This window comes from Antennarius striatus, chromosome 14, assembly GCF_040054535.1.
Source record: "Antennarius striatus isolate MH-2024 chromosome 14, ASM4005453v1, whole genome shotgun sequence".
NCBI classification, from domain to species: domain Eukaryota; kingdom Metazoa; phylum Chordata; class Actinopteri; order Lophiiformes; family Antennariidae; genus Antennarius; species Antennarius striatus.
The window spans coordinates 5,530,147-5,542,016 of NC_090789.1; the positions used below are offsets into that span (position 1 = coordinate 5,530,147).

General features: G+C 43.0%; 1 protein-coding gene across 1 annotated transcript; it reads left to right on the forward strand.

Moving 5' to 3' along the window:
* The first annotated feature begins 1,632 nt into the window (after positions 1-1,632).
* Positions 1,633-8,158, forward strand: galnt12 (UDP-N-acetyl-alpha-D-galactosamine:polypeptide N-acetylgalactosaminyltransferase 12). The gene is made up of 10 exons (XM_068332778.1): positions 1,633-2,539; positions 2,949-3,118; positions 3,475-3,664; positions 3,878-4,063; positions 4,146-4,263; positions 4,565-4,741; positions 5,707-5,838; positions 5,929-6,042; positions 6,376-6,531; positions 6,683-8,158. The coding sequence occupies exons 1-10, from the start codon at positions 2,187-2,189 to the stop codon at positions 6,818-6,820; spliced, it is 1,734 nt and encodes a 577-aa protein (XP_068188879.1). The 5' UTR covers positions 1,633-2,186; the 3' UTR covers positions 6,821-8,158.
* The last annotated feature ends 3,712 nt before the right edge of the window (positions 8,159-11,870 follow it).

Here is an 11,870-nt window from a genome sequence, read left to right on the forward strand (position 1 = left end):
CTCCATCCCCCCCCCCCCCCCCCCCCGACATGCCTGTGACATTCTTTTGGCAGAAAACCATTATTTCCCTTTCTAAAGGAAGCACACATTCAAGCAGAGTCATCAACCAAGTCACACAATCTGACATGAGGCCTGACAAACAGTCAACCACTTCCTTGTGTGTCAGATAAACGCTTATGAATGACTTGGTTCACTTAAAGCAAATAGTTCTTGCAAATAGTTCCCATGTTGTAATGATTTTACAAAGTTCTTTCTATTGATTGTTATTAATTTATTTTTTATTTTAAGTTTGAAAAAAAATTGAAAGAAAGTTTGAGTTAGAAAGAAATGGTGTTTTGTTCCTGATGAGATGAAAGAACAAAGCCAGTTTCTGCCAGCATGCCAGTGATAGCTATAATTATATAAAACCTCAGGATTAGAATGACCTGATAGGAATTTGGTGATCAAATTGGAGGTCATTATAACCTCAGAAAACACATTCAAGCATAACTCAGGAACGTTTATGCAAATGATAACAACACTCCACAAAATTTTCAGGGAGGTTGAGGGTAAACACGACTTTTCAAAATTCCGTTAAGGCTTTTTTTCAGCATTTCAAAGTGAAAAATTGAGGCGTCTTCAAAAGAGATTGCTGGGTCGTGATGAGACATTTATGGTCTTTACTGAATCTGTCTAGCTTTGTGGAATTATAGTATACAAATTTAGACTAAAGGTTCATATCCAGAACAACTTTGTACTTTTTATTTTTCCCATCAATATTTTGGACCATACATTTGCAGAATAGAAAATATGATCCATCACTGAAGATGCACTCATGTGTCAACATTAATCTTGATTCATTGACAGATAGACAAGATGAGCCTCGTCCACCATGACAAGGCCTATAGTACTTGTTGCATCTCACACTAAGGGTACTCATCAATCACTGTGCCACTCAAATTACCCTCCGGACTTATAATGATCTCTTTAATTATTTAGCATTTTAATTTGCTCGAACATTAGTTTTGTGTCAGATTTCATCCTTGGTGTCAAGAGTTTTCGCATCCCTTTCATGTGAGTGACAATGGATGATCACAAAACAAAACTACTGAGATAAACGATTTCTAATCATGGTTCTTCCAAGGTTCCTCTTTATAGGAAAAAATATAAGTTTGTATATCAAAATGTACAGATTAAGTTTACCTGATATTTAAAAGAACACTAATTAAAAGTCGGAAGTTGTGATAAAACTTTAAATATAAAAATAATAAACCCTTCTAGATTAATATTGTATAAAATATAGGCTTCTTGCAAGTTCAACTATCGATACACTGAACCTGAAGGTCAAGTTATAACAGATTATACCTTTAACATCCGGTTCAATTATTTTCCTTCAATATAAAAGCACAAAAATGTCGCCCTAACAGTCTACGTAACCGTATCTAAAGTCTAAATCAAAAGTTAAATTTGATTCAGCAGGGAACAAAACAACGCACGTATTTTTTTTCTATTAAACTTTTTATGGTAAACTACTGATAAATGACACACTTTGTGAGAAACGCTTGTCTCAACGCTGATTGAATTTGCGACGGCCGGATGCATTTTACTTTGAAATTCCTCAACCGGAAATGACCTTGTTTTCTCTGCTAACTTGATTCTTCATATTTCTACATAAAATCCCAGATCCATAGAAGCAAAGTTTGGACAGTTGCAGGAAGCGTGAAGGCGAACTGTTTGTCCCGGTCGTTGTTGGACTCACTTTAAAGTTCCTCCGCTTCTCCATGACAACTAAATCAAACAGCGGAAGTCGAGTTTGATTTGAGTTTTCTTTCGTTTTACAGCGGAATCCTGCAGATTAGATAGTTTTAGTCAGCTAATCTAAAAACATAGTTCATCCACGGTAATCCGAGAATGCTAATCCGTTCACGCGTACCTTTCCGTTCGGGAGGCGAGGCGGAGGAAGCGGCGATCTCCGGCGTAGAGATTCCGCTCAACAAGTAGCCTCGAACAAAAACATCACATGTCTGAGAACCTTTGATTGAATTTGTAGGAACGACTACATTCTCCTGGAGTTATGCGGATTAAGATTAACCTCATCCCGATGAACCGCTTCGAGGCTGGTCAAACTGGTCGGGTCGGTTAAAGCGGCAATTGGTGCTCCTTTTTCGGGGCCATGAAACCTTGACTTGCACCGAGGAAACGACACGATGGCATTTTGCGGGAGGCGGAACCGACCCCGGGCCCTCTGCTGCCTGATCGGGGTCACCCTACTGGGGTACGTGATCTTTTTCAGACACATTCCGGGGGACGACGGCCCGACAGATCGGAGAGAGGCCCTCCGGAGGCAAGAGCTGGATTACGAACTGCTCAAGAGACCCGTGTGCGAGAAGCCCCCCCTGGATTTAAATGCCCCGGGTGAAATGGGGAGAGCCGTCAAACTTAATCTGGAGGGAGAGGAGCAGAGAAGGGAGGAAAAAAGCATCCAGAAACACCAGATTAACACTTATGTCAGCGACAAAATCTCGTTGCATCGCCGATTGCCGGAGAGGTGGAACCCGCAGTGAGTCACGATTATTACAAATATTAATAATCTGAAAGAAAATTTCAACACAATGGAAAAAAATATTTCATGAAGTCCCACCTAAGATCTTCAGTGATTATTAAAAATGTATTTCTCCTGATTGAGTTACGGCGATAGATTTAATTTTGTTTTAGCCTATAAATCACATCTGATGAATAATTTAATCTGAAAATAAAACAGCTCTGTCAGATTTATTTTTTGAATACCTTTGTTGCAAACCGTATAAATTACAGCTTCAGCTCTTATCTAATCTTTTGCTACTCTATTCATCCACTTCAAGGAACTCATAACTACCATTCCAGGATGTCAGTGAACAAATAGAACACGATTAGGTGAGTCATCTTGATCTTCCAGGTGACAGGTGAAACCCCTCTCCTTTTTGTTGCAGCTGCAGAACGCAGACATTCGACTACTTGTCCCTGCCCACCACCTCTGTGGTCATCACCTTCTACAACGAGGCCTGGTCCACCCTGCTGAGGACGGTCCACAGCGTCCTGGAGACGTCCCCCGACATCCTGCTGAAGGAGGTGGTGCTGGTGGACGACTACAGCGACAGAGGTACGGATGGAGAGACGGGCTTGTCAGAAAGTATCGTCTCAGGTGACGGTCGAGGGTTTGATGGATGAGGGATTCATCTTTTTAAGACAATGATTGAGTTGTGGTTTGGTGTCTGATTCAGACAAAGGGAGTGTCTCTTAAACCCTTTTACTCAATGATGAATCAATTAAACATCCGTCACTCCCTTTAAACCAACACAGATTGCATCAGACTGTGCGGTGAACGAATACACCAAACAGGGATGTGCCCGTTCCACGTCGCTTATTGCGTAATGATTTCAGAGGAAAGGAAAAATAAGAAGTTTCCTGAATCCACACCTGAATTTATTGAGCTTATTCTTATTTTATTTCTGGTAGAACACCTGAAGGAGCCGCTGGAGAAACACTTGGCCGGTTTGCCCAAGGTGCGTCTCATCCGGGCCACCAAGAGGGAGGGTCTGGTGCGTGCCCGTCTGCTGGGGGCGACCGTCACCACGGGGGAAGTGCTGACCTTTTTGGACTGTCACTGCGAGTGTCACGAGGGCTGGTTAGAGCCGCTGCTCCACAGGTCAGAACCGACATTCAAATGTCAGGCATGCTGACACGAACAAAGAGATGAGATTGAGATTTTTAGTTTTCATGCTGTTGCACCAACCCCCCCCCCCCCCCGGAGCCACTACTCGGTACTTTCAGTATCTCTGCTCGCTTTAGCGGAAGCACAAGATGTCAGCGAGTGATTTTCTCGCCTCGCGGCGCTGCGTCTCTCTCCTCTCTCCTCCAGAATCAAAGAGGAGCCGTCGGCCGTGGTGTGTCCCGTCATCGACGTGATCGACTGGAACACCTTTGAGTATTTGGGAAACTCCGGAGAACCTCAGATCGGGGGTTTTGACTGGCGTTTGGCGTTTACCTGGCACACCGTCCCAGAGCACGAGCAGAAACGGCGTCGCTCGCCCGTTGATGTCATCAGGCGCGTCTCTACTCCTACGCACCCACGATGCATCGCTCGTCACAACCCAAGAGCTTATTTATGGCTTATTTACACTCCGTAGGTCTCCTACCATGGCGGGTGGTCTGTTTGCGGTGAACAAGAAGTACTTCCACTACTTGGGAACGTACGACACGGGGATGGAGGTGTGGGGCGGGGAGAACCTGGAGTTCTCCTTCAGGGTAAGGAGTGTTGGTCGGTGAATGTATTCCACAATTTGAATACCTAACTGCATCTGTCGGTCATATATCATCACAAAAATATAAATCATCCGGCGCTGTGACTCATAGCAGAGTAAAGATGGGCCAGATGGGGCTTTATATTTACCCTCAGCATCATGTGATCGCTCCTAATTCCCACTCATCCAGTGAAAACAAACTATTCTAATAGAATTTGAACATTCCTTCTCTCCAATAATCGTGCTGTGTGTCGCCTGATTAAATCATCTCTGAGAAGCTAACTAAACACTTGCAATCCTCTTAGATTTGGCAGTGTGGGGGCACCCTGGAGGTCCACCCCTGCTCCCACGTGGGTCACGTGTTCCCCAAAAAGGCCCCGTATTCACGGAGCAAAGCCCTGGCAAACTGTGTGAGAACGGCTGAGGTCTGGTTGGACGAATTCAAAGACAAGTACTACCATCGGAACCCTCACGCACGACTGGTGAGTCGTGTGTGTGTGTGTGTCCTAATGATATCACAGAACACACACTCTGCACCTGATGTGGCGTAGGAGTACCCCTGATAAATAACACCTGGGACACATGAGCCGCACACGCACCCGAGGTGATGCTCTAGGTGTCACAGCGCTCCGGTGTGTGATTACCATCTTTCCGTGTCATTCGGTGCCAGTGGGCGTCGCCCATCAGTGGAGCTGCTCCGCCTTCGTGTTGGTGTTTGTATGTGTGTGTGTGTGTGTGATGGTGCAGCTAAGAGCGACAGCCCTGTAAACACAGATCAGGTAGTGCTCACAGGACGAGGTCACCATGCCAACGGCTACTTGGCACGACACACCCAATACACCAAATCCTCTGGAGACACCCGGCTGCCTGGAAGAGATACACACACACACACACACACACACACAGACGTCAGTGCGGTCTTATATAGTGACTTCATTACAGAAAGTAGTGATGTCACAATATGTGTGTGTGTGTGTAGTAATCCAGATGTAAGGGCGTTCACCCATACACACATTAGTTGTTTGCATGTCAGCATTTGAGCTGTTAAAGAATGACTGACCTTTTTGTTTGCGCCGTTTCATTTAAGATGAGAACAGTTGTAATCGTGTATCGCTCCACACACACACACACACACACACACACACACACACACAGTGTGTCTTTCCCTCCTGGAAGCAGCGTTACATAGAAGGATGTCATTGTGTAGTTGCAGAATAGCTATAGATGGTGCTGTTGTCTACCGTTTAAACGGCGCTGTAGGGATACGCTACTGAACTGATGGAAGAAATGCAAGATGCCATTAACTGATACACACATCAGGTGATATTCAGAATAAAGCAACTCTGCCCATCCCCCCCACCCCCCTCCTGAAATCATGGCTTTGACTTCGGCTATCAGAGCAGAAACGAGCCTGAAGTAACGCTGCGGATCTATTTCCTCTTCCTAGGAAGCCTATGGAGACGTGACGGAACGGAAGAAGCTTAAAGAAAAGCTGGGCTGTAAGAACTTCAGGTGGTACCTGGATAACATCTACCCGGAAATCCACATCCCAGAGGATAAACCGGGCCGGTTTGGAATGGTGAGAACACATCTGAGCGTGTGAAACGAATCAGTGCCGTTGAGAGACCCATCAAAAGTGTGATATTACCATGACTTTTTTTATTTACAGCTGAAGAATCGGGGAAAGACCAACTACTGCTTTGACTACAACCCCGGAGACGATGCTGTTGTGGTTGGACAAAGGGTCATCCTCTACCAGTGTCACGGCATGGGGCAGAATCAGGTGACCGGTTCCAGCCTCACATGCTGTATATAGTGTATATACATGGGTGTGAAAAACTGTTTGCCCCTTTCCTGAGTTCTTATTTTTTTGTCTACAGTTTCATTCATAGTCTTCACACACTCCAGCTTTACATGTGTGTGTATTTATGCAAACACACACATGCAAATTATTCCCCATGCTGCGATAATATGCACTCTTGCCGCATAACATTTTTTTTCACACATACATATGCATGTGTGTATTCTTCCCTCTGTTAGTATTGGACACATTAGCATTGAGTTTAGTTTCACGAGAGGCTTTACATCTACAGCCCGGCTGTTTTCTCCCCTGCAGTTCTTTGAATACACCATGGCTGGCGAGATCAGCTACAACACCAGGGACCCCGCGGGATGCATCGCGGGCGACAACATCAACACCTACCTGAACGTCCACCTGTGTAGGAAACGAGGGCAACCTGTACCCGAAGACCAGAGATTTGTCTTCAGAGAGGTAGAGCACATATAAGATTTCCTTTTTTGACGTATCTGTCTGCCAAATCCGGCGGTGGATCCAGTTTGATGAGTCTGGTTCAATCTAGAGAGAAAGCAGAAACGACTTCCTCACCGTTTGATTGATTAACCAGTTTGCATTTGTGTTTTAGGACGGGTCTTTGTACCACGTGATGAGTCAGATGTGTGTTGAGGCAGTGGACAAGACAGACAATGGGACGCCGGCCCCCTCGCTCCGGCCCTGCTCCGACAGCCTCCATCAGAAGTGGTTCTTTGAGGAGAGACTATAATCGTTTCAACCAAAATACACTTTTAATAACTAATATTCCAAGGATGTATGCGACTGTGTTTGATTTGGAAAATGTTTTTGATATGTTTGCCTCGCCCTGCGGGAAGTCCAAAGGAGCAAGCTCCTTCCAAACTTCTATATTTGCACTTTTCTTTGTGCCAGCTGGATTTATGGGACCAGGAAGTTGTGCTGATTATTATACTGATGAAGTACTGTGATTAATACACAGTAGATCCTCCTCATGCAGGAAGCGGACTGGAATATCCATAATTTTCTAACTGTGGAGATGCTTGAGAATGCTAACATTCCACTTGTTTACCAAACACCCACTCTTTAAGATGAGATCAGTTTAGCTAACTTTATTAATCCAGAGATGGAAAAAGCACTGCAACACAAACCACTCTGAAAGAAAGCAACTGGTCACATTTAACCAGTGGCAGACATCATGGTGAATCACAGAGGGGATTATAAATGTTTGGGGTTTCTTTTTAATTTTCACCTATAGAGGGCGCTAATGTGCACCAATGCAGCTTCATTTCTTTTCCCCTGCTCTCTATTTGTGAAGTGAAAGTGGGACAAGCCTTTATATTATTTTGCTAAGAACCCTTTCAGGACATTTTGAATGCTCGCTGCTCTTACATACCAGCAGCTTAGAAAAAGCCTTAGATCACAGGCATTATGCGAGTGCCTAGTACCTCTTGAGCTTAATCACCTAACTACTGATAACAGGAGGAACTCTTTTTTTTTTTTTCTCCCGCTCTCCTTTTTTGCAATGCAAATTTTACTGAGGCAAAAAACCCACAAAAAAAAACATGCTTCTTTTGCTGGAATTTCTTTTTTAACAGTTTTTTAAAGAAGTGCACGTGCCTCTGCTGTAGTGAATACGTCTGAAGCCTAAAATTGTGTCACATTTGGTGGAAATGCATCACGTGAAGTCAGTTAGGTTCATTTTTACGTAATGTATTTTAAAGAAAATACAAAAAAATGTGCTGTTATTCATAACCTCACCGCATGAGCATCTCACCTGAAGTCATAAATGAGAACATAAATAACAAATTGTCGATCTGACGGTTCCACATGGAGCTTGTAAAAAGTCCCTGATTTTTTTAAAAAAAAAGAAGTAAAATAAGAGATTCTAATGGAAGATGCTCTTCTATTGAATGTATATTCTGTCTGCAGGCTGACAGGATGTAGGTTCCCCTGCTGTGAATACGGAGCATAGACAGGAGGTAATTCCCCTGAGTGTACATGCTTCACTCTGGTGGCCTGTACTGATTGGTGCACACCGCCTCTGTTTCCATCCATCAGCAACTCTGCTTGGAGTTGTGGTCACTGTTCCTCAGGCGGTGAGGGGGGGCGGGGACTGGGGGGGGGGTGAAATGCATCTGAGGGGTAGACAGTTGTCGGCATCTCCAGGTTGCTGAGATGCCAGATGGCTCTTTTTTTTTATGGTCCTCTCCTGAGCCTTTATCCTCTCCATCACGACGTCAGAATACTTATCCTTTGTTGTCCCCCACCACTCCTCGGATTAACACCTGTTACTCAAGTGGTCGGAGGTTTGATTTACTAAAGGAAGACATCCTGAGCAGGTTGTGACAGCAGAGAAGAGTCAATCAAGATTTCTTGCCTTGATTCATATGATTTACTCACAATAAAATAAATAGGAGTTAAATAAATCTATTTGCGTCGTACAAGGGTAGAATCGCAGCTCCTGCATTTGCCAGTTGTAATTTTATGTAGAATGTGAGGTGATATTAGAGCAACATGGGAACATGGTAGATGCGTTTTACGTTGCACTCACATTTAAAAAAAAAAAAGCATGTTATTGCAAAATAAGAATGAAGTTCCCACTGATAATCGATAAAATGGTCCAGATGATCAGTTTTTATGGATGAGAGGCAGCTATTCCTGGATTGTGTTAATCTTTTTATCTTTTATTGTTTTGCAACATAATCCAGGTGTACAGAGAATAGAATCCCGTACGGTAAAATTTTAACTTTTAGGTGCCTGTAAAGAGATTCCATTGTCTGATTTAAGACTGAATATCCACTTCAATGGCTGTCACCCACGCGATGTCAGATTTTCTAGGTGAAACTGCCCTTTTTATGCGGGGCTCGTGCTTTATACGTGGAAGCTTTTCCAATTCCGTCCATCTGTGTCTTCATTCGGTGAGTGTAGCATATATGCTACACGCCATTAAAAGGCGTTATTTATTGGCGCCGTCGGCCGACTGTTTTTCATGACCTATCCCAGCTTGTAAAACCCTTTTTAATGCCGCTTGCGTTTGCATTCTAATGGGGGGCAGAGGCAGCTTCAATAAAACTCATATCCACCGGTCATGGAGGATGTTTCTCTGGCAGGTCATGACTAACTTTATCTATGTCATAAACAATAGTGATATTCCAAGGATCTGTCGGAGCGTTTGAACCTGTAAGGTGTCTGATTGTACTCTACACTGGTCCTTATTGGTCACGCAGTAGCCTCCCAACATCTCCTTTTTGGCACGGTAAACAATTCCGTCCTGAGACATTTTAGATTAAGTGGTTAGCAGGCGCAGAATGATAACGCTGTGTGTGCTTTATTTATGCTGCCAGTGACACCAGTGGCCTTATGATGTTGTTAGGAATGTAAAGAATATGATTTATAATGTTTTTGTAAGGGTTAAATCTAATAAATGGATAAAATCTGATCTCAATGTAACTGTTTGTCATTTGAAAATCAAAGTAAACACAAACATAATGCTGGGTTTGTGTTTCTTTTCAAGCTTGAGTTTGTCTTTAGAATGTACATCAATTTTAAAAAAATAACCTTATTTTCTCTCACCACTGTGTAGCCAGGAAACCTTGACTCATCGGCATTCAAGATGGGTGGGGGGGAGAGGCTATCACCGACGTTTAACTGTGATGGAGATGTGAATCAAGATGCTCGGGGGTATGGAGGAGAAGGAAAATGAGAAAAGGATAGGGGGGGGGAGTGGGTTTTTCAACCATATCTAATTGGTTTGATCACTGGCGTAAGCGAGATGGTTAAACGTTTCGCCCGTGTCAAGTCACCCTGTTCCCCCTGGCGTCGATGCTCTGGCCTGTAGTCTCTCAATTATGCATTTAGCATCCTCTGTTATTTATTTCATGGGAACCTGAGTGTGCGTGGGCAAAATCTTTGTGACAGCATTGTAGATTAAAAAGAAAAAAACCCATTATTTATTATAATAAGCAGTAAAAATGCTTTAGTTTTGCATTGGAAAGTATAAATTTCTTATCCATCTTTTTAAGTTCAGCTGTAAAACTGCCTGATGCTGCTGAAAATGATAGCATGGATCAATTGTACTCCGCATGAGACAAACTGGTTCCTGTGGTTTCACACAGAATGACATGCTTTAATGCAAAACGTGCTAGAAAATGATTCCATTCTGACAAACGCTGCCTGGAGAAGACTTGTTTGCTTCTTGGGGAAAATGAGAAGTGTTTGTAGAAAACTGTGATGCTGCTCTCTCTCCTCTTAATCTTGTGGATGTTTCCATGTGAGATGGAGTTTAAAAAAAAAAAAAAGCTTCAAAATGACTTGAAATTCAGCAAATGCATGCACAGAACAGCTGTAGGTTGCTGCAATCTCTGCACACAGCGTGGACGAGGCTTTTGATCCGGGGTGGCACACATGCAGGACGACAGTTTCCCCACACCCCATATGTGTCTTTAATGATAATGCAAAACAAGGTTCCCCATGGTGCAAGTCTTTGGAGATTCTCAGGCTTCAGTTGTCAGGGAGCGAGAGGAACCAAAGCAGGAGCAACGCACAAAAACTACACACACACACACACACACACACACACACACACACACACACACACACACACACACACACACACACACACACGTAGACAGGATACCGTTTCCACACTGTGTTTCGTTTATGTAATCCCCAATACCCATTGAAGCTCAGGAGCAGTAGCTGTTGGCTGCATACATTAGATGACACACTTTCACTTTCAGGAGGGACTTCAGATGGTGCAGTAAACATGTGAGGCCTAGATACAGAGATAGCATTGCGTTCAGCCTGCACTGCCACTGCTTAGCATCTGTTGTGTAGATCATATAGTGCTGGAAGAAACAACAAGAAAATATAATCAGCTATTCTAGTATTGCAATTTTGTTTTCACATTTACTGGATCAGATGTGTCATAAATATTTTGTAGACTTCTTCATTGTCATAGGGTTCTGTTGTTTTCAAGAAGCAACAGTACTGACAACCAGAAGTGTCAGTCCAGTTTCTAGCATGCTGACCAGCTTGCATTGGTTTGTACCATCTTGTAATGCCACTTTGTTCCACTAGGGGTAGTCTGATATCCTTTCATAGTTTGTAGTACTGTATACAAGTGTAGCTTGTGGTTAAATAAGTCAATACAACAAACTCACAAATATTAAAAAACAGACCAATATTTTTGCGCCTCTTTTTCTTTATAAAATATAAAAACACAATTGTATACCTTCTGAATTAAAATTTTTGTCTCTTAAAATGTCATTTCTTTTTCTAATTATTATTCAATCCTTATTAAACTTTATTCACATATTAGACAAAAAAAATCCATAAGCTTCTTTAACATGATCAAAAGAAATCAACAATTAGGCTATTCTACTCACCTTTTTGCACCTTCACATACCTTCATAATTACCTTTGTCTTTAACTCTACTTCCATCCACGTTTCGCTGATGTGTTCGGTAATGAGAAGCATGCAGTCGGTGTGCTCTTCACACTTTTCCTTTAAAACCCGAAGTCTGTCGCTCTTTCCTCCCCCACTGGTAAAGGAAAAAACGACTGAACCTGGAAATAAGTGCATGTGTCATGAATCGGAATAAAATTAGAAATTGAGATAACACCCGGTACCTTCTGATTTTGTGCACATTTACATACACGTCAATGGTTTTCTTTTCAGATTCTGGTGGTCCTGGTAGCAATAAAATGCTCCATGCTTTAGTTCTTTGCAGGCCAGATGAGATGTTGAAACCTAAGAGCTCGTCATATTTGGCAGAAGTGATGTCGTTCTCCAAAGAGAA